This window comes from Lithobates pipiens, unplaced genomic scaffold (assembly GCF_037356315.1).
Source record: "Lithobates pipiens isolate NorthernLeopardFrog02 unplaced genomic scaffold, aLitPip1_a1.2 Scaffold_18, whole genome shotgun sequence".
Lineage (NCBI taxonomy): Eukaryota > Metazoa > Chordata > Amphibia > Anura > Ranidae > Lithobates > Lithobates pipiens.
In genome coordinates, this window is record NW_027507758.1 from 192,108,850 (window position 1) to 192,132,365 (window position 23,516).

Here is a 23,516-nt window from a genome sequence, read left to right on the forward strand (position 1 = left end):
AGGCTTGTACACGTATAATATTCTTTCTTCCAAATATAGAAAGAATATTATACTTGACTGCTGCCCTTCTGCTGCAGTCTGCTAATCATTCACAACCCACTTGTTCCACAAAGCTCCTTATAAGGACTGGTAACTCTGTCTAGGGTGCTACAGTACATAGGGTTGAGTGAGGTACAGTCTGCCATTCTATAAGGACTGGTATAGGTCCACAGTACATAGGGTTGAGGTGCACTACTGCTGACCGCTGCCCTATACTGCAGCAGTCCTTCATCGGTATAGGGACTGACGTACAGTCTGCTAATCACTCACACACAACCTACTTGGTCCACAAAAGTCCTTATAAGGACTGGTAACTTGGTCTGTCTAGGGTGCTACAGTACATAGGTGTGACAGTGGGGTCACTTTGGACACAGGGTGAATAAAAGAAACCCCCGATATGGTCTGTGATAGCCATATTCAAGGCTGTATATACATTGTATATAGATTGGCTGTATACTGTATATGGAGGTTAAGTATCATTGCTGTGAGGAATTAAGTTGTTTTGCATTTCTATTGTTCATTTAAGTCTGTCCTTGTGTGTATTGTAAAGTGCCAGACAGACTGGCTGCCACCCCTTTGTGAAAAGATGTGTATTGGGTGGGATCGTTTGAAGCCTAGCAGATGTCAGGATGAGGTGTTGAGTCTTGGGATGTGTGGGTGGAGCTGGGCCCTTGTTCATGTTAAAGCATGTGCCTTGAATTGTGTATAAAGTTACAATGTTTCTCATTAATAAAGTCATTCCTACTACAGAAGAGACAGAGTGCGTCTCGTCTTTTTGCCAGAGGGGTCGGCTCCTATAGGAAAGGGTCGTTTAGCTGTGGATATTGGTAGCGAGTGGATGTGTGTCTAGGAGAGGGAACATCGTAAACGGCGTTAACCTCCTTTATATTAGGGGTGCCGTTACAATAGGGTTGAGTGAGGTACAGTCTGCCATTCTATAAGGACTGGTATAGGTCCATAATACATAGGGTTGAGGTGCACTACTGCTGACCGCTGCCCTATACTGCAGCAGTCCTTCATCGGTATAGGGACTGACGTACAGTCTGCTAATCACTCACACACAACCTACTTGGTCCACAAAAGTCCTTATAAGGACTGGTAACTTGGTCTGTCTAGGGTGCTACAGTACATAGGGTTGAGTGAGGTACAGTCTGCCATTCTATAAGGACTGGTATAGGTCCACAATACATAGGGTTGAGGTGCACTACTGCTGACCGCTGCCCTATACTGCAGCAGTCCTTCATCGGTATAGGGACTGATGTACAGTCTGCTAATCACTCACACACAACCTACTTGGTCCACAAAGGTCCTTATAAGGACTGGTAAGGTATAGGGTACTACAGTACATAGGGTTAAGTGAGGTACAGTCTGCCATTCTATAAGGACTGGTATCGGTCCACAATACATAGGGTTGAGGTACACTACTGCTGACCGCTGCCCTATACTGCAGCAGTCCTTCATCGGTATAGGGACTGACGTACAGTCTGCTAATCACTCACACACAACCTACTTGGTCCACAAAAGTCCTTATAAGGACTGGTAACTTTGTCTGTCTAGGGTGCTACAGTACATAGGGTTGAGTGAGGTACAGTCTGCCATTCTATAAGGACTGGTATAGGTCCACAATACATAGGGTTGAGGTGCACTACTGCTGACCGCTGCCCTATACTGCAGCAGCCCTTCATCGGTATAGGGACTGACGTACAGTCTGCTAATCACTCACACACAACCTACTTGGTCCACAAAAGTCCTTATAAGGCCTCCAAAGACATGCAGGTAGGTAAATTGGCTTCTGTTCAAAATTGGCCCTAGGATATGAATGGGGACCTTGGATTGTGGGCTCCTTGAGGGTAGGGACCAACATGAGTGTGCAATGTACAGGGATGGGGACAATTGTAGACACTCACTCAGGTTGAACTGGATGGACTGGTGTCTTTATTCAACCTAACTAACTATGAAACTATGAGACTGGTAACTTGGTCTGTCTAGGGTGCTACAGTACATAGGGTTGAGTGAGGTACAGTCTGCCATTCTATATGGACTGGTATAGGTCCACAATACATAGGGTTGAGGTGCACTACTGCTGACCGCTGCCCTATACTGCAGCAGTCCTTCATCGGTATAGGGACTGACGTACAGTCTGCTAATCACTCACACACAACCTACTTGGTCCACAAAGGTCCTTATAAGGACTGGTAAGGTATAGGGTACTACAGTACATAGGGTTGAGTGAGGTACAGTCTGCCATTCTATAAGGACTGGTATAGGTCCACAATACATAGGGTTGAGGTGCACTACTGCTGACCGCTGCCCTATACTGCAGCAGTCCTTCATCGGTATAGGAACTGAGAGTTTTGTCACAGGGTCATTTAAAAAATGACAGGCAGAGGAAGAGGCAGGCCCTTCTGCAGGGGTGGTAGGGGTAGGGCAGGAGCAACAGGCTTGAGCCAAAGTGGGAAGTTGCAGAAGGTGCGTTCAATTACTTTAAAGGACACACCAGACTTGGTTGAGTGGCTCACTCAGCCTTACTCTTCTGTACTCTCCTCATCCTCTACCACTACCACCAACAACACCACCACCACCACCACATACCTTCCGCTTGAGTCACAGGAATTATTTTCCAATCCATATCAAGACATTTCTGATGCGCAGCCACTCTTGGTATTGGATCAGGAAGAGGAGGCAGCAACAACCGCTACTCAGCAGTCTGACGACAGTACCCAGATCAGCCCAAGGAGGAGGTTGGTCCCCGGTGTTGCTGCCTAGTCTGAGATCTCTACTTATAGCGGTGGGGAAGGTGACGTTGATGATGACGTGTCTAGTGATGTCACGTGGGTGCCCACAAGAGGGGAAGAGGAGGGGAGTTCAGAGGGAGATATGGACCAGCAGATAGGGAGGAGAAGCAGGAATAACTTACATTGCACAGGAGGGACAAAGCAGACTGCAAATGTATCAGGAGCGAGTCATCGACCATGTACGGTCACATCTGGCGCTCCCAGGACACCGTCACATGGCTCCGCAGTGTGGGCTTTTTTTAACATGTCCGCTGCTGACAATAGCGTTGCCATCTGCAATCTTTGCAGTCAACGCATTAGTCGCGGTAAGCCCAACACTCACCTAGGGACGACCGCCCTAAGAAGGCACATGAGCAGCCATCACCGAGCCGAGTGGGAGCAACGGAACACACAAAGCCACACTGCAGGCTCTCACCGTCCAGCCTCGTCTTCTACTTCTCCTTCTCCTCTCTCCTCACAATTGTCCTCCACTCCACCTTCCATCACGCCAAGCTCACGTTTTTCTGCAAAAAGGCAGGCTTCCGTGGGCCTAATGTTCGAGCGTAAAAAAATGATGACGCCGGATAACCCTCTTGCCCAACGGTTGATGACTGGCTTGTCAGAACTCATAGCCCGCCAACTACTGCCATATAAACTGGTGGACTCGGAGGCCTTTCGCAAATTTGTGGCCATTGGAACACCACAATGGAAGGTCCCAGGAAGGAAGTATTTATCACAGAAGGGCATCCCAGAGCTATATGGCCATGTTCAGCGGCAAGTGAATGTATCTCTGGCACACAGTGTCGGTGCCAAGATACATCTGACCACAGACACGTGGTCTAGCAAACAAGGGCAGGGAAGGTATATCACTTTTACTGCCCACTGGGTGAACCTTCTGACGGCCGTCAAGCATGTAACCCGTGGCACCCATGTAGATTTGGTTTTACCGCCACGGATTGCATGCAGGGCTGACTCTTCTTCTCCTCCTCCTCATACTCCATCCTCCTCCCTCTCCTCCTCAGCTGACTCCTCCTTTTCCGCTGCTAGCGTCTCTTCCGCTGCGCCGCCAAAGCTCCCCAGAACCTATTCGACATGCCAGGTGAGACGTTGCCATGCCGTGCTGCGTCTGTTGTGCCTGGAAGCCAAGAGCCACACTGGCCCGGCACTCCTTTCAGCTTTGCGTTCACAGGCAGATCAGTGGCTAACACCGCTAAATTTGACAGTTGGTAAAGTGGTGTGTGACAACGGTGCCAATCTGCTTAGCGCATTGAAACAGGGCAAAATCACGCACGTGCCATGCATGGCACACGTCTTAAACTTGGTCGTGCAGCGATTTCTTGTCAAATACCCTGGGGTCCAGGACATCTTGCGGCAGGCAAGGAAAATCTCGGCCCATTTCAGAAGATCTTACACGGCCATGGCTCGCCTTGCTGACATTCAGCGGCGACACAATCTGCCGGTCAGATGCAGGGCCGGATTAAGACTATCATGGGCCTGGTGCTTAGGATTTTGCTGGGCCTTTTTATGGAAAGTAAACAGCAGCTCCACCATATGTGAAGGTAGGTGCCCACTTCCTCCTTCCTCCATACCTCCAGCATATGTTGGAAAACCAGCATCTGATCAATGCTAGCAGCCAATGGCAGGAGGGCAGTCCCCCTGTCAAAACAAAAAAGGCACATCGAGAGAGATCGCTGCACTAACATCACAAGTATAGTACATCGGTCTCACCATTTTTTTTTCCGTTCCACCTGCTGGGTTGACAAAAGCAAATATTCTGTTGTGTACCAAGCTTAAAGCGGAGGTCCACCCTAAAGTGGACCTTCCGCTCATCGGAACCCTCCCCCCCTCCGGTGCCACAATCGGCACCTTTCAGGGGGGAGGGGGGTGCAGTTACCTGGATAATCCAGGTAACTGCACCCACTTCTGGGATAGCTCTCTGCGGAAAGGGGCGTAACGTACGCCCCTTTCCGCAAGTGCCCGCCCCTTCCCGCAAGTGCCCCACTGCCTGCTGGGAAACACACAGATCCCAGAGGCAGCGGGGAGCGTCCTTATTGCGCAGCGCGATTCGCGCATGCGCAGTAGGGAACCGGGAAATGAAGCCGAAAGGCTCCATTTCCTGATTCCCATACCCAAGATGGCGGCGGCAGGACCCGACAGGCGACCTAGAGATCGGCTTCGGGTGCCGACATCGCGGGCGCGCTGGACAGGTAAGTGTCACTATTTTAAAAGTCAGCAGCTGCAGTATTTGTAGCTGCTGGCTTTTAAAAAAAAAAAAAAACGCGGAGTCCCGGTGGACTCCCGCTTTAAATGAGATGAAGCATCACGTCACAAATAATACACAATCACATGCAAGGCAAATAAAAAAAACAGCATTTTTGCTTGCACATGATTGGATGATGGAAGTCAGCAGAGCCCCCCCTCATTTACTAAGCTCGGGAGCAGCTGCATTTGCAGAGTCTATTTGTCTTTAGTAAATCCACCCCATGTATTCATGCACACAAAGGCATTTAGGCTAAGTTTAGTCATGTAGCTGGGTGGTGGTAAAAATGTGCAGTTGAATTGCATTTTTACTGCCTTCCAACTGCTCCCCCTTGAACTACAATAGGCAATGGATTGGGGGTGTTTACATGCCACGAGCGTGATGCTTCACGCCTGTGGAAAAATCTACCTGGTATGTAGCGATAGGTGGGCGCTAAGCCTGCAGAACATGACACATTCAGGCGAACGGGGAGGTGCCCTGAAACCACGCATTACATTTGTCACCTTCTAACTATATTATCAATCACCTCTGAAGCGCAGTCTGAATAGGTATCATAATTCAGAGGAGATCTACGCTTAGAGGCAGCAAAAAAAGGAGAGAAACATCCTGTGTGTTTTGTGGACAAATAGATACAAACATATATAATGTTATTATATGGACTTCTATATGAATTAGTCCATATAAAATAGAATCCAATCCTCATGGCTCCTCCCTTATGGGGCATTCCTGTATATGGGACTGTCCATACAAGTATCTCCTTATCACATACATCTCTCTGGGTTCAGTATCGGAGACAGCTCACTCATGCGGCTCTGTTTTACTGGACATGACCGCTGGCAGAATTGTCTGTGATGCCCGTATCTCTCCTCCCAGGTTATCTGTAGGTGACCTGCTGTGTGCTACCAGAGGGGAGGAGGCTCCTTTCCCAGTCAAGCGGCAGCCTCTCGGGACACCGGGGAAGGCCTCCGGATGACGTCACGCCGGCCGGGACGTCAAGCTCCGCCTACAGGATGCGAGCAGCCGAGAACCCTCAGCCTCGGCGGCGCAGTGGTAGCGGCTGCACACACTGTCTGTATCGCCGGCGGCCCTGCGCCACAACTACATTTAACCACTTGACTGTCTGACACATAGTGGGCCTATAAATAATGCAATGTGAAGGTATATAGCGGCTGGCGGCCGACGGCCGGGCCGTGGTGGTGATTGACTGATTGATGTGTTTGGGCCTATAATATGATGGGGGCCTGGAGCTGCAGCTCCAAAAGCCCCTATGTTAATCCGGCCCTGGTCAGATGTCTTATTTGCGATTGCCTGATGCGATGGAACTCAACCTTCTATATGCTTGATAGGCTGCTCCAGCAGAAACGTGCAGTTAACGTCTACCTGTATGAACTCTGCGGCAGAACTGGTTCTGGGGAGCTGGTTTTTTTTTCACCGCGCCAGTGGCTGCTCATGCGCGACGCATGCAGACTTCTGCGCCCATTTGAGGAGATCACCAAACTGGTCAGTCGCAGCCATGGCGCCATCAGTGACATGGTACCTTATGCTTTCTTTATGGAGCGTGCATTGCGTCGTGTCATTGATCAAGCTGTGGAGGAGCAGGAGCGGGAAGATGAGGAAGTCGCAACGCTGGATGAATTCCCAGGGGGAGCTACTCTATCTGAGACAAGTGAACAACAGGAGTCTGAAGAGGAGTCAGAGGAGCATGGTGCCGGGGTGGATGAGGAGGAGCAAGAAGAGCATGCATTAAACCTTTCTGGGATCCCTGTTGTGCGTGGATGGGGAGAGGAGAATGAAGAGGACGACATTATCCTGGATGATGAGCAGGAGCCAGGCCACCACACTGCTTCCACTTTAGTGCAAATGGGGGCCTTCATGCTCCAGTGTTTTAATAGGGACCCCCGTATAAAAAGCATAAGGGTCAAGGACCAGTACTGGGTGGCAACGTACTTAGACCCCCGGTACAAACACAAAATGGCGGAAATGTTACCGCCGTCACAGAGGGCTGTCAGAATGCAGCACTTCCAGGCCTTGCTTCGAGAAATGCTGCATTTTGCTTTTGCGTGCGCTGGCAGAGGAGCAATTCCCACTCCCAGAGAAGGAGTTGCGGGTACCAATCCAACAGCGCCTGCAAGAAGAGGCCGGTTTGAAGATGTGTTGGTGACTTCGGATATGAGGTCATTCTTTCAGCCGACCCATCGACAGGTGTCATCCGGATCCAGCATCAGGGAACGCCTAGACCGTCAGGTGTCCGACTACATCGGGTTAACGGCCGATGTGGACGCTCTGAGGAGTGATGAACCCCTGGACTACTGGGTGGCAGGCTTGACCTCTGGCCAGAGCTTGCCCAATTTGCAATCGAACTGTTGGCTTGCCCCTCATCCAGTGTCCTGTCCGAAAGGACGTTCAGTGCAGCAGGGGGGATCGTGACCGATAAGCGTACTCGCCTAGCTCACAACAGTGTTAACTACCTCACATTTCTAAAAATGAATCAGGCATGGATCTCGGAGGAATTCAACACATGTGATCAGTAGACCATGTATATGTCTATAAACAATTTTTTTAATCGAGCACAGAGACCTTCTTTCTTCATTTGGCTCACTTCCTTGTCCAAAAAAAGCACACCGTACTATATGCCCGTACCCTCCTCTTTGAAGAGGTTGAGCGGTGTCATATTTCTACTGGGGCTGCTTATTATGAGGGGCTCCCACCATCCCTGTGCTGTGCTGACATCCTCCTGGGGCTGTACCTCTGCTGTGCATATTATGAGGGGCTCCCACCATCCCTGTGCTGTTCTGACTTCCTCCTGGGGCTGTACCACTGCTGTGCATATTTTGAGGTGCTCCCACCATCCCTGTGCTATGCTAATTATGAGGGGCTCCCACCATCCTGTGCTGTGCTGACTTACTCCTGGGGCTGCTTATTATGAGGGGGTTCCCACCATCCCTGTGCTATGCTGACATCATCCTGGGGCTGCTTATTATGAGGGGCTCCCACCATCCCTGTGCTATGCTGACATCCTCCTGGGGCTGCTTATTATGAGGGGCTCCCACCATCCCTGTGCTATGCTGACATCCTCCTGGGGCTGCTTATTATGAGGGGCTCCCACCATCCCTGTGCTATGCTGACATCCTCCTGGGGCTGCTTATTATGAGGGGCTCCCACCATCCCTGTGCTATGCTCATTATGAGGGTCTCCCACCATCCCTGTGCTATGCTGACTTCCTCCTGGGGCTGCTTACGGTGCTGGTGTGAGTGCTTTATGTCACGCTGCTGATGTCAGTGCTCTCTATCATGGTGCTGCTGTCAGTGCTGTATATCACGGTGCTGGTGTGAGTGCTTTATGTCACGCTGCTGATGTCAGTGCTCTCTATCACGGTGCTGTTGTCAGATCACTCTATCACGGTGCAGGTGTCATTGCTGCATGTCACACTGCTGATGTGAGTGCTCTCTATCATGGTGCTGCTGTCAGATGACTCTATCACGGTGCAGGTGTCATTGCTGTATGTCACGCTGCTGGTGATCATCTCCTGCACCCTCTTCTTTGCCTACCCTGGTCCCTGACCTTCCCTCTCCTCCATTGCCTTCATGCGCTCCACAGTCCTGAATTGTCACAACAATTTCCCATATAAAAAAAGAATGCTTGTAGTTGTCGATCCCAGATTCACCTCATACATGTGTTATATCATTGGCCATGTGGTGGGACTATGTTTGCACAGCTATTAATTATTTTGTGGCTGCAAATTTGACCTGTAGGTTTGCGAAGTTCGCCTCCCATTGAAGTCAATGGGGCCCGCCGCGAACGTTCCAGTTCGCGAACTATTGGCCGTGTTCGCGGTCCGCGAAACGTCCCGTCGGAAGTTCGTCCATCACTAATCCCTGGTTCACACTGACAGCTGGATTGAAATCGTGTGCGTTCAGTTGAACTCTCACAATTTCATCTCTGCATGTCAGTCCGACTTCGGGGGCAATTTAAGAGACATCTGTGCGGGTTCTTGCACAGATGTCTATACAAATCGCATTTCAAATTTGCCAAAAGTAGTACAGAAACTACTTTTAGGAATCGGTGAGGCACTGCAAATGCGGCGTCGCACCGATTCGGATGGTGCCATTGCCAGCAATAGCCGCCGATTTGGCATGCAATTTGACATCAATCAACGTGAACCTAGGCTTAGCCCTGGTTCACACTGGTACGATTTGACATGTCTAATCGGTGGCAATTGTCCCGTCCTAAGCAGTGCAACGCTGCATTTGTCGTTTCTGTAAAAGTAGTTTCTGTACTACTGTTTGCGATTTCGGGGCTGCGATTTGCATTGACACCTGTACAGAAACCTGCACAGATGTCTCTGAAATCGCAGCACAGTGTGAACCTGGGCTAAAGGTAGAAAATAAAAAACGCCCCTGGGAGCAGCAGGAAAAAAACCAATTTGGCTGTATTTATCTGGAAAAGAATTATAATTTATGACCAACTAATCTCAAAACAGCTTCAGCAGAACTGTGTCTCTGAAAATAAACATAGCAGTCAAAATGTAATAAATCACCAAATTCCCTGGTTTATACAGTGACATCCCTACACATACAGGTGTGACAAATGTCATTTTATAATAATGATATAATAATAATGCAGGCTCAGGCTGCTGATTAGAGTGCAGAGCTGACAATCCATCTGTCTCCTCCTTGTACTGTCCCCAGCAGGCCTCCGTAGCTGTAGTAGGAAGTTCTTCCTGCCCACACTTGTCAGTGACCTCTGCTCAGTGCTGTGCATATGTGTGCTGCTTCCATCAGCTTCACCTCTGTTAATCATGAATAAGTATGTAGTAGGAGCTTCCATGTTCGGAACGTTTATATGTGGATCCGTCCTTCTAAAGTAAGTAGGTTGTCATATGCAGGGGATTTGCTATATACCAGTAACACAGAATTTGTTACAGAGCATGTATACTGAATTTGTGCATTTAAAGTGACCATTTATTTTACAACTTCCAGTGTACCTCTAGCCAATTTCTTTTTAGGGATCATGCACATGAATGTAAATACATGTAGCGTGAGGGCTTGTTTACATGTACTTTAATCTCTGACCAGACCTGCTGCATTTGGATCGCTCTTCACAGAGCACTTGACAGGCGGTGAGGATTGTATTGCCTCCTTTCACCCCTTGACTAAGGATGAGCTCAGGCGTGTTCGCATTTTCCACCTGCAGAGCTCGCCAGGATGTCGGCGCAGCGCTGCGCTAATCACAGGCAGTGAGCCATTTTCCCGATGCGTGGCTGCAGAGATCGGGCAATGTCTCACTGCAGCGCAGCGCTGCGCCGACTTCCTGGCGGGCTCTGCACGTGGAGTGTGCTAACACGTCTGAGCTCATCCCTACCCTCGACTGCCATATTAGTTCAGCACAACAGCATGCATTGCAGAGTAGCCCCATTTACCCGCCAAAAGCAACAGGTGGTATAATTCCTGCCGCAGCGGGTGTACAGTTCCCAGCCTGCTGCCTCTGCAGTAAGGATGAGATCCAGCGTGTTCGCACACTCCACATGCAGAACCCACCAGGAAGTCGGCACGGCGCTAATCACAGGCATTGAGACGTTTTCCCAATGCGTGGCTGCAGAGATCGAGAATGTCTCACTGCCTATGATTAGCGCAGTGCCGACTTCCTGGTGGGTTCTGCGTGTGGAGTGTGTGAACACGCCGGAGCTCATCCTTACTCTGCAACTAAAGGTGGAGCGGTTGAGGAGTGGTAAAAACGTGCTTTCAACTGCAGGGTTTTACCACCCCTCCACTGCTATTTTGAACAAGCCCTAAAATACACCCATATTTATAGTGGCTGAGAGCCCCAGCTGCAGCTTATTTCTGCCCATGTTACTTTATTATAAAATGTGTTTATTATATAAACACGTTTTATAATAAAATATAACGCTTCCCTGTAATTCTGGTGTAAGCCTAGGTTCACTTTGGTCCGATTTGGCATGTCAAAGCGGCGGCTATTGCCAGCAATGGCACCGTCTGAATCAGTGCGGCATCGCACCAATTTCCAGAAGTAGTTCCTGTACTACCTTTGGTGACTTCGTGGGGGGGAGGGAATTTGCATAGATATTCAAGCAGGAACCTGCACAGATGTCTCTGAAATTGCTCCAGAAGTCGGACTGACATGCGGCTATGAAATCATGCGAGATCAGCTGAACTAGCGCGATTTCTATCCCGCAGTCAGTGTGAACCCAGGCTAAACACCGGTGCTAGCGATTACTTGCACATGTGGATAGACGTTCTTTCCCTAATGCCGCGTACACACAACTGTTTTATTCCGTCAGAATAAACTCTGACGGTTTTTCTGACGGAGTTCTACTGAAACGGACTTGCCTACACACGATCAGACCAAAGTCCGGTCGTTTAGAACACGGTGATGTACAACACGTACAACGGGACTAAAAAAGGAAGTTCAATAGCCAGTAGACAATAGCTGCCCTTGTGTCGTTTTTGCTCCATCAGAACAGCATACAGACAAACAGTTTTCCCGATAGGAATTGATTCCGTCGGAAAGATTTCAAACATGTTCTATTTCTAGATCCGTCAGAATTAAAAAAAAAAAAAAGTCAGCTGAAGCCCACACGCGATCGGAATATCCGATGAAATGATTCCGGCTGACTTTTTCTGCCAGAAAAGCCGACCGTGTGTACACAGCATAAGTGTCCATGCACACTGGCTTAAAAATTGGTACTTCTACAGGAGTTTTGTCTGTAGAGGCAGCTCAGTGTTATCCTGTGCCTAGAGGCGATTCAGTTCGCATTGTGCGCTATACAAGTATTTCATTCATTCATTCATCCTATGTGTCCATGCACATTAGGATGATCAGAGGCATATTTTAACCGCTTGCGGACTGCCCACCATAGATATACTACGTGATCCACATACCTCCACCACCTCGGCTGTGCTGCGATTGGCTGCAGCACGAGGCTGATTAGTCACTGACAATCGGCTCCTGACATTACCGAAGAGAGCCCAGTGTTTGTTTACCTATTTTGACAGCAGCAATGTGCTGTTTTTTTTTTCTTCCTGCAAAGCAAGCGATAAAAACAGAGCACATTGCTTAGTAAAAAACAGTACACAGTAACACATGTTGGCCACACATTTAACCCCTTGATCGCCCTAGATGTTGCCCCTTTTCCTGCTAGTGTCATTAGTACAGTGACAGTGCATATTTTTAGTACTGATCACTGTATTGGTGTCACTGGTTGCCAAAAAAGTGTCAGTTCCACTATAAGACCCCTTTCACACCAGGGCGTTTTGCAGGCGCTATAACGTTAGAAATAGCGCCTGCAATCCGCCCTAAAGAAGCTGCACCATTGTGTGCAGTGTGAAAGCCCCGAGGGCTTTCACACTACAGCGGTGCGCTGGCAGGACGTCTCCTCCACCGCTGCTCCCCATTGAAATCAATGGGGAAGCGCTGTAATGCCGCCGGCAAAACGCAGATATTGCGGCGTATTGCCGGCGGTTTTAACCCTTTCGCGGCCGCTAGCGGGGGGTAAAAGCGCCCCGCTAGCGGCCAAAATCCGCTGCAAATCCGATGGTAAAACGCCGCTAAAAATAGCGGCGTTTTACCACCGACGCTATCAGCGGTGTGGTGTGAAAGGGGTCTAAGTCACCAATCGCCGCTATTACAAGTGAAAAAAAAATCCATAAATATATCCCATAGTTTGTAAACACTATAACTTTTGCGCAAACCAATATACGGTTATTGGGATTATTTTTACCAAAAATATGTAACGTAATACATTTTGGCCTAAAATGATGAAGAAATTCGATTTTTTTTTTTTTTTTTTTTTTTTTTTTATTGGATGGGTTTTATAGCAGAAAGTAAAAAGTATTGCGTATGTGTGTTTTTTTTTTTTTTTTTTTCTTTTATATTATCAGTCTTTTTTTGTTTTATAGCACAAAAATTTTAGTTGGGTACAGTGTAGCAAATGTCAGTTAAAGTAATCCAGTGCCATATTGCAAAAAAAAAGGCCTGGCTGCTTTCACACTGGAGGCGCTTGAAAGGCGCTATAGCGCTAAAAATGGCACTTTAAAGAGCCTCTCCTCTCACTCTAGTGTGAAAGCCCTAGTGGTTTCACACTGGACCGGTGCGCTTGTAGGATGGTAAAAAAAAAAAGTCCTGCAAGCAGCATCTTTGCAGCGCTGTAGGAGCGGTGTGCACACCGCCCATGCCCATTGAAATCAGTGGGTAGCGGCACTTTGCGGGCGGTTTTAACCCCTTTTCTGCTAGCGGCCGAATAGCGCTGCTGAAACGACGGTAAAGTGCTGCTAAAAATATACTTTACCGCCGATGCCCCCAACGCCCCAGTGTGAAAGTAACCTTAAGCTCAATGTTTAGGCTGCATGCACAGTGGGCTTAAAAAAAAAAAGTAAAAGCACTCATATAGAGCATTTTTTTGTACAAAGTCTAGACAAGTTTAGAAGAGTTTTACTTTTTTCTGGCAGTAAGCTCCACTCAGAAACGTGGACCGTAAGGGTTTTTTTTCCCCCCTTGTTTCTAAACATTGAGCTCAAAATATGCCAGAAATCATCCTAATGTGCATGGACATGTAGGATGGCATTACAGGCAGAACACAAAACTCCTGTAGAAGCGGAGGTGTTTTTTATTATTATTATTATTATTATTTTTTTTTTTTTTTTTCAGAGCTGGAGGCTAAACCTTGCTCTACAACAGCTTAATATTGATATTTATCCTACATTCACCTTCCCTGCAGGCTATTTTCTGGTCACCCTTCATCCCAAGCTCTGTTCATCTTACCTTTTGACCTGGTCCCCCTGTCCTCTGTGACTGCATCATAGATGTTTCCCCTTGGGGTTCTTTGATGGTTGCGGTTACTCATTTGGTGGTTGGTTTGGGTTGGATATTACTGCGGGTTCATTATGACATTCGTGGTTCCGCTTGCACATCCCCTGAAGAAGCAACCCAGCGAAACATGTTGGGTTAATGTGCAGCATCTTAAATATCCGAAACAACCTACCTGTCTGGACCACCATTTCTTTGATTCTCTGTGATAATGTTTTTATTCATTTTTTAACTTTGATTATAATAAAATTGTAAAACCATAATTTCATTTGATTGGTATTAATATCCTTGCACCGTTAAAATCCCTATCTCTTCTCATTCCTATATATTTTCTTACCTTTGGGATGTGGTGCCATTAACTTCGGGTGTTTCGCCAGTTAGCGGACTAAAAATATACATCACAGTATCATATTACTCATTGGTACAAAATAAGACAAAGATTGCAGTTGGCTTGCTCAGAGAAAACAAGCGTGACATGACTACAGGGCCTTATTAATAGCATCATGGGCCCCTGGGCAAAGTAATGTCTGGGGCTCCTAGAATGGCGACAGTGCAGGTAAACAGACATCAAGTAGGTAGGAGGCACAGCTTCCCCTTTTTTGGGTGGAGCTCCACATTATCTACATGAACAATTATTCTGTAGAGGAAAGAAACAGTAGGAAAATACTACATACATAAAGTAACAAAGCTGTCCTGTGCATATAATATATCTGCTAGGTTGATGCCTCCCCAGCACTCTGACCCCTCTACATTCCAGATATCCCCCCAGAACTCTGACCCCTCTACACCCCATATATTCCCCAGTACTCTGACTGCTCTACACCCTAGAAATTCCCTCCAGCACTCTGGCCCCTCTACACCCCAGCTATCCCCTCCAGCACTCTGGCCCCTCTACACCCCAGCTATCCCCTCCAGCACTCTGGCCCTTCTACACCCCAGCTATCCCCTCCAGCACTCTGGCCCCTCTACACCCCAGCTATCCCCTCCAGCACTCTGGCCCCTCTACACCCCAGTTATCCCCTCCAGCACTCTGGCCCCTCTACACTCCAGCACTCTGACCCCTCTACATTCCAGATATCCCACCAGAACTCTGACCCCTCTACATTCCAGATATCCCACCAGAACTCTGACCCCTCTACATTCCAGATATCCCACCAGAACTCTGACCCCTCTACACCCCAGCTATCCCCTCCAGCACTCTGGCCCCTCTACACCCCAGCTATCCCCTCCAGCACTCTGGCCCCTCTACACCCCAGCTATCCCCTCCAGCACTCTGGCCCCTCTACACCCCAGCTATCCCCTCCAGCACTCTGGCCCCTCTACACCCCAGCTATCCCCTCCAGCACGCTGACCCCTCTACACCCCAGCTTTCCCCTCCAGCACTCTGGCCCCTCTACACCCCAGCTATCCCCTCCAGCACTCTGACCCCTCTACACCCCAGATATTCCCCCAGCACTCTGGCCCCTCTACACCCCAGCTATCCCCTCCAGCACTCTGGCCCCTCTATACCCCAGCTATCCCCTCCAGCACTCTGGCCCCTCTACACCCCAGCTATCCCCTCCAGCACTCTGACCCCTCTACACCCCAGATATTCCCCCAGCACTCTGGCCCCTCTACACCCCAGCTATCCCCTCCAGCACTCTGGCCCCTCTATACCCCAGCTATCCCCTCCAGCACTCTGGCCCCTCTACACCCCAGCTATCCCCTCCAGCACTCTGGCCCCTCTACACCCCAGCTATCCCCTCCAGCACTCTGGCCCCTCTACACCCCAGCTATCCCCTCCAGCACTCTGGCCCCTCTACACCCCAGCTATCCCCTCCAGCACTCTGGCCCCTCTACATCCCAGATATCCCCTCCAGCACTCTGGCCCCTCTACACCCCAGCTATCCCCTCCAGCACTCTGACTCCTCTACACCCCAGATATGCCCAGGTGTGCCCACTCATTAAGACAGCCCTGCATGTCTATCTTGTAAGTGCAAAGGGGTAACAGGGTCTCCCCAGTCTCTTTTCCTTCTAATTAAGATATAGTGAAAGTGCAGAAAAAGCAGATTAGAGGGGAGAGGAAAGGGGAAGGGAAACTGGTAAGGGGACAACTGGATGAGTGAGTTATGATCCCAGGAGAGTTTTCCCCTCATTGGAGAGAATAAAAATGTTCCAAAGACTCCAGATCTTTGTGTATTTCTCACGGTTATGTTGCGCAGTAAGAACTTTTCTGCAGCCAACTTGCAGTTGTCAGTGGGCATTTATTGTTTCCAGTAAAGAGGTATACAACATTTAGCTGCATTTAACAGCTAAATAGATTTTTTTTGTAGGTATTAGCAGGGATTTTTGAAAGGTGTAGAAGTAAAAATGCTGCATCGTCTGGTATCTTGTATTCTGTGAATTTCTGCATAATGCAACGGACATCTCCCCAGAAATTCCACAGTCTAGGGCAAGACCAGAAGATGTGAAGTAGCGACACCACTCCCCCCCACAATGCCAACAATGATCCAAAGTGGCATTTAACGCCTGTATAATCTGGAGGGCGTGAGGTTCACTCTGATCAATATTTTTCGGCTTTAGGGAAATCTCTAGGGAAAATGGCATTGGAACCGACTGCATTAGAAAAGATATCACCATAAGTTGATCTAGTAGCAGGAGGAGGGTTTTATAGTCTTGTATAGTGTAGCTATCTGGGGCCTGGGGCTTTGCCTGGCTTCAAAGCTCCAATAGCTAGCTGAAGTTCCTCCAGAGTTATAGGGGAATCTGGTTCTTCCAGAACCTCTATTGGGAGGGACAAGAGTCGACAAGTCATTATATAGTCCTCAATGTTGGTTTGGGAATGTGTTCTGTTCGGTAAATTGTAAAGGGCGGAATAGAAGTCCCTGAACTCTTGTGAAACTTGTGCGGGGAGTGTAGCTTTCTGCCCAGAGGAGCACATAATGTGGGGAATGTAAGCTGAAAGCCTATGTTCCCTGACCATTCTAGCCAACACCTTCCCACACATGTCTCCCGCCTCATAACTCGTTATACGACAGAGTTGCAATGCTGCCTTGGCTTTATAGTGTAATAAATCCGTGATCTGTTTGTGTAATAGCCCAAGTTCCATCTCCAACGTGTGGGAGAGGGCATGTTTGTGGCTCGATTCAGCAGAAAACAGCCTGGAAAGGAGTCAGGTGAGTTGTTTTTCATTCCTTCTTTATGCACGCACCATGTTTGATAAGTATCCCTTTTAGAACTGTTTTATGAGTTTCCCAGAGGGTACCTGGGTCACAGCCTGGGCTGTCGTTCGTTTGGAAGTACAGGGTCAACTCTTAAGTCCATACACTCTATCTGATTTTCTGCTGATTTTTTATTTCTTTTTTGTTTTCAGATTTACCAAAACCATGTAGTGCGAGGGCCTGCCTGATTGCATACAAATTGAAACTCCTAAGGTTTGACCTCATATTTTATGGTTCTGGTAAATCTGAAGGAAAAAATCGACAGAAAATCTGAAAGTGTGTATGGGGCTTTAGGATAAATCTGCCAGCACCTCTGGGACCTGTAGGAGGCTCTTGTTTAGATGCCAAAAGCGTTGTGTGGGGGAAGACATTCCGGAGAGTGTGTATACTAGGGATATAGGAACATGATCCGACCATATTATGTGACTGATGGAAGAATCTGACACTGAATGTAGCTGACAATGGGGAATCAAGAAATAATCTATCATGGAGTAGATCTTTTGCAGGGAAAAGTAGAATGTATAATCTCGCTCACCTGAATGCTGTAAGCGCCATATATATATATATATATCAGCTGAGCTGTATGTAGGGCGTTAGCTATCCGTTTCCTGGAAGCTGGGGGGACCGAGTAAAAAACCTGAATAGACGTCTACCAAGGGGGTTAGGGGGACATTAAAGTCTCCACCCAGTATCAGCTGGCCCTCTGTAAACTCCAGGAGTTTTTCTAGGGTATGTTGGATAAAGGTATCCTGGAGGTCATGGGGGCATATAGTGTTGCCATGGTAATTTTCACTTCGCCTATAAGACCCTTAAGGAATACAAAGCGTCCATCAGGATCTTTCATGACATCTTGGCACTGCCATGGTAGTTTACTGGACGGCAATATAGAAAACCCTTTAGTCTTGGCTGTTGGGTTAGTGGAGTGATATGTAAAGGGGAAGTACTTGTTTTTGAGAATTGGGAGTTTCTCATTTTTAAAATGAGTCTCCTGGATGAAAGCAAAATCAGCATGAGAACTCCTTAAGCCATTTAATAGAATGCATCTATTCTTTGTTATATTAAGACCTTTTGCATTTAATGACACCACACAGGGGGAGAGAAGTAGAAACTAAAAGAGCAAATAGGTGTAAGGAAAGAAAATAATCGAAATTTAGGGGGGCAGAGGGTGAGGGAAAGAAACAAACAAAAATGCTGAAGTAACTAAAATTGCAAGTAACAAACTTGTTATATCGTAGCACAACCGAAAGTGTACGCTAGATTTCGTGGGGGAGAAGTTAGTCAGTGACTAATGCCCTGTACACACAGTCGGACTTTCCGACAGAAAATGTGCGATTGGACTGTGTTGTCGGAAATTACGATCGTATGTGGGCTCTATCGGATTTTTTCCATCAGAATTTCCGACACCCAAAGTTTGAGCTCTGGATCTAAAATTTTCTGACATTAGAATTTGATTGTTTAAATTCTGATTGTGTGTATACAATTCCAACGTACAAAGTGCCACGCATGCTCAGAATAAATTATGAGGCGAAAGCTATTGGCTACTGGCCTCTTTATAGTCCCTTTTTACGTGTTGTATGTCACTTCATTCTGAACGATCAGATTTTCCATCAACTTTGTACGGCCGTGTGTATGCAAGACAAGGTTGGGCCAAAATCTGTCAGAAAAAATCCTACGGATTTTGCCGTCTTAATGTCCGACCGTGTGTACACGGCATGATACGTCACTGGCTAACCCCCATGGGAACTTTAGTTCAGTTAAAAACATTAATGATGAAAGATGGGAACACGTGGCAAAAAAGAAAATGAAAATAGAGCATCATATCGCGCAGAGGAGTGTTCCCCACCTGGCACTACTTGTCTCATGAGGCCTGCACCCCAGCTGTTTGAGTCCACCTATTCCCCACTAGTGGATATGAGGTTCCTCGGGGCATGGTTCAACTTTATGTAGCGAACCACGTGGGAAGTCTATCACCCCAAATAGTTATTTAGCTGGATTCTCTGACTCTGGATTACCTGTGGCACTTGGGGTGTATAAAGATTCCCCCTACCCAACATTTGGGTGGGGCAGAGCCCAGCAGTTTAATATACATTTTTAGGCATAAATAGTGTCTGAAATGCCCTCACTGTGAAGCTCACGGCTCCACCAGATCTTACCCTTATGAGTCCCACCATTTCTGCAGGGAGCGGAGATCACATCAACAGAGTGGGGGGGGGGAGCCCACCGCCGAGCGTTCAAAGTGACTGCAGCATGGCCCGCACGGCCGAAAGATTGCAGAATAAAAGCCAGCCAGTTAGGGACCACAATCTGTGCAGAAGCCAGAAAGGTGAAGAGAGCTGGGAGGCACTCCGGTGAGTGGAGAGTGAAGAAGCGCTGGTGCTTTTTGAAAGTAATCGATAGGGGGAAGCCTCAGTGGTAGATGACATTCGGCCTCCTGGCTAGATCCAGGAGAGGCTTCAGAAGGGCTCGGCACTGTAATGTTGGCTTTTGTCGGAAGTGCCTGAAGGATGGATTTCAGTTCAGCATCCGATCTGTAAGCTAGGGCTAGGTTAGATGAATTCCACGGGCCCTACAGGAAAGCTGGTGGGATGGCAGGTTAGGTCTCCGAGCTCAGGGATCCTGCGGGGGAGGCTGGATAGGCAAGAGGGTCGAGTCCCTCTGAGTTCGAGGCAGGTGTATCTGCCATCTTAAACTCCTGTGAGCCCAACTGGGGGAGCTGGAAGAACCACTGGATCTCACCCAAGGATGGAGCAACTTGAGTCAGTTTTGTGTTCTTCATGTTCCGCTTAGTTGAGTACTTCTTGGATGGGAGCATAATGTAATAAATTGAGCTAAGTAAGCTGGGGTAGATAGGAGATGGTGTATTAGAGCTGCACTATGAATCATTATCGTGATCTTCACTAAAGTCTTTCACAATTCTTTCTATGCAAAGAATTCTCTCTGCTCTTCTGAAGCCATGGCCTTCAAAAGAAAGGAAGAGAAAAACTAGGCAGTCTGCCAAGAATCAAAACATTCTTTATCAGTTGAACTTAACATAAACATTATAAACATTGTAACAATTTGTCAATGGAATAGACTTTGTGTGTAAAGAAAAAAGTTTAAACGCTAAACCTTTTTCTGACATTTGTTGGTTTCAAGTTAAAATCTTTTTTTGCTAGAAAATGACTTGGGACCCCTATATATATATATATATATATATATATATATATATATATATATATATATATATATATATATATATACATACATACATACATACATACATACATACATACATACATACATACATACATACATACATACATACATACATACACATATATATATATATACATACATACATACATACATACATACTATGAGAATAAAATGGTGGTTGTTGCAATATTTTATGTCACACTGTATTTGCGCAGCGGTCTTTCAAATGCTATATATATATATATATATATATATATATATTAGTCATTTTTACTTTTCTATATTACTAATGGTGGTGGACTGCGATTGCCCTACCCATCTGACACTGACTGATGCTGGGGGAAACTGACTAATGGCCACTGACATCACCAGTGACATTAATAAAGGGATCAGTGATAATCAATTACATTGTCGCTGTACTAATGTCACTGGCTGGGACGGGGTTAACATCTGGGGCAATAAAGGGATTCAATTTGTCCCTAACAATGTGTATACAGTGTTCTGCTTTTTACTAAAGCTCTCTCTGTGTTGTTTACCAACATAGAGATCTTTGCGGTGATTGAACACAGCCAATCAGCAGGTCCTGGCGGTGAATCATTGCCTGGGATTTGCTGTTAGGCTTATGTGTCAGAGTAAACCGTGAGCCGGCAGGTAGGTATATTTTACTGTAGAAGGACATTGCATGCCTCTAATGAAAAAAGAGCTTGCCTGCTCAGATATTGATAGCAGAACTTTTAGTTTTGCTTTAACACTTTTTAATTTTTACCAGCGCGGCTTGTCACAGCTCCTGGTCTTTGTAAATGGGAGGCAGTAGAACATTCTCTCAATTGTGTGACCATATGGAAAGTACACCCGGCTTCTTGGCATTAGCATCCAGTTAAAGGGACACCAGGTTAGGGGTTCAAAGAGATAGAGCTGTATCCAAGTTGGTTACATTTCTCTAACCCTTTAGTTATTCCAAAGTATGATCCAGGTCCACAAGTCCATGCTTGTGTCTTGAGATTATTTTCAGACTGTTCTAGGATTTTCTGAAACCCATGGTGCCCTATTATGGGTTGTATACTAAGTAGAAAGTTGACCTCAGCAGAAGTTCAGGCAAAAACATCAGTTTGAATTCCTTTTGATTGGCTTTTTTTGGCATCTACATTAAAACGGAGCTCCACCCAAAAGGGGAAGTTCTGCTTTAAGAACTAACCCCCCCCCCCCCAATATGCCACATTTGGCATGTCATTTTTTTGGGGTGGGGCGGGGGAAACAGGTACCTAGTTTTGACAGGTACCTGCTTCTACTTCTGCTCTAGCTGCCTCCTCTCCCCTTTCCTCCTTGCAATCTTCTAGGACATGTCACAGGTCCCAGAAGATTGCCCGACCAATGGGGAGGCACTGCGTGAGTGGCACATGCTCAGTGTGCACCCAGCTGTGAAGCCGCAAGCTGTCACAGCTGGGTGCCCACACTTGCAACGCCGGTGCTGCATAGAGGCGAGGGAGAGAACCAAGGGTTTAGGTGGCCGCATTGCTGGACCGTGGGGCAGGTGGGTGTTTGTTTATTAAAAGTCGGCAGCTACACTTTTTGTAGTTGCTGACTTTTAATAAACACAAAAACTAGTGGAACTCCGCTTTAACCAGGGGGGAGAAAACTGTTCAGATTCAGCATGACGTATTTACACAAATTAAAAGCAATTGCAAATGTAAAAATAATTGAGAACGTCTATGGCCCCTTTCACACTAACGTCCCGTTCAGGCCCGCCTGTCAGTTTTTCAGGCGGACCTGAACGGGTGCTCCATAGAGCTCTATGGAGCGTCGGATGTCAGCGGTGACATGTCCGCTGACATCCGACCCGCTCCGATCCGAAAAAGTGTGACGGAGGAAAAAGCTATTTTTCCATCCGTCTGCGGATCGGATCGGATGACGACGGGCACTGCGGTCCGTCGTCATCCGATCTCCCATAGGGGAGAGCGGCGCTGTGACAGGTCCGTCCCTGCGCAGTGTGCAGAGACGGACCTGTCATCTCCCTGCTCAGCGGGGATCGGCGGAGTGATCCCCGCTGAGCAAACGGACATCCACGGGGCGGATCAGAACTGATCCGCCCCGTGTGAAAGGACCCACTTCCAATCCTTCCCTTTTTCCAGTTATGTTGTGTGTTCATTTCTTACCTATGGGAATATATAGTGTACAAGAGGAGATTGGCCAGAGCGCAAACCATCCAAACTCCAGTTGCTATTCACATAGTAAAATAACCCAGGTACTGGAGATCCTGAGACATGCTGAAAATAATCTGAGGATTTTAGCAGGACTTTGAAGTGCATATTTATGAACCTTGGCACGTTGAGTTGGGAGTTGAACTGCATCTAAAATAGTTTTTATATTGGTGTGGTTGCCTTGTAATATAAATGTGATTATTTGGCAGCTCCTCCAATAGCAGATGCCTGCTAAAGACTTGAATTACAATTGGTAATGGAATATCAAAGGAAAGGATCAATAAGGCCAGCCATAGACGGAGTGAATTCCTTTCCTGGAAACACAGTTAACAGTCAGTGTTGATGGGTGAATCCCTTCAGTGGAGCAATTGTGTTCTCCTGGCGGGGGAATTCGCCCCTGCTGGGAGAACACAGTGATTGCTAGGGGCTATAGCAGCTGCTAGCAATAATCACATGTAAGATCCAGCAGGCTGGTTGTACCCAAGTTTATTGATCAATCAACATGGGTACATTCAGACTGCCCATACATGGTTCAAATCTCGGCCGGTTCCTGCTGAACTAGCCAAGTTTTGAATCCTCTATCGCTGGTTTAGGCAGGCCATACATGGGTCAAATTTTCGAAAGAATTTTCTTTCGAAAATCTTATCTAAGAATTTTTGTTCGAATTTTGCACCATTAGTGGGCTGCAGCAACAGCTACTTTTTGTGCAGCCATTGAATTTGAGTAATTGGGCATGTTTGAAATTTTTGGAAAAACAAACGATTTTCTAATCAATGATGGGAGAATTGTGCAAGAAATGTAATCGAAAAGAAATGTGCAAGAAAAGAAAATTCCTGGAAAGAAAAGAAGATTCTCAGCCACAAATTATTTTCTGTAGCAACAGGAGGTGAAATTGAAAGCTTGGTTTGTCGAATTTTGAAATCAATGGTGGCACCATCGGATCACCCCAAACGCACAAAATTTCTGATTTTCATAAGAAAATTCTTTCGAAATTCGACCATGTATGGCCAGCCTAAAGGTATAAAAT

At 47.2% G+C, this 23,516-nt stretch overlaps 1 protein-coding gene across 3 annotated transcripts in view; it reads left to right on the plus strand.

The window, feature by feature from the left end:
- The first annotated feature begins 9,777 nt into the window (after positions 1-9,777).
- LOC143987612 (retinol dehydrogenase 13-like) overlaps positions 9,778-23,516 on the plus strand; it is a 38,299-nt gene continuing 24,560 nt past the window's right edge. The window contains exons 1-2 of one of the 3 annotated variants that reach the window (XM_077486481.1): positions 9,810-9,936; positions 16,973-17,051. Coding sequence is in view for 1 of the 3 variants with exons in the window: in XM_077486480.1 (XP_077342606.1) it covers positions 9,872-9,936 (65 nt within the window). In the remaining 2 variants the exon portion in view is untranslated. Of the gene's footprint in view, positions 9,937-16,972; positions 17,052-23,516 lie in introns of all 3 variants that reach the window. The other 2 variants (XM_077486480.1, XM_077486482.1) reach the window with 2 other exon arrangements.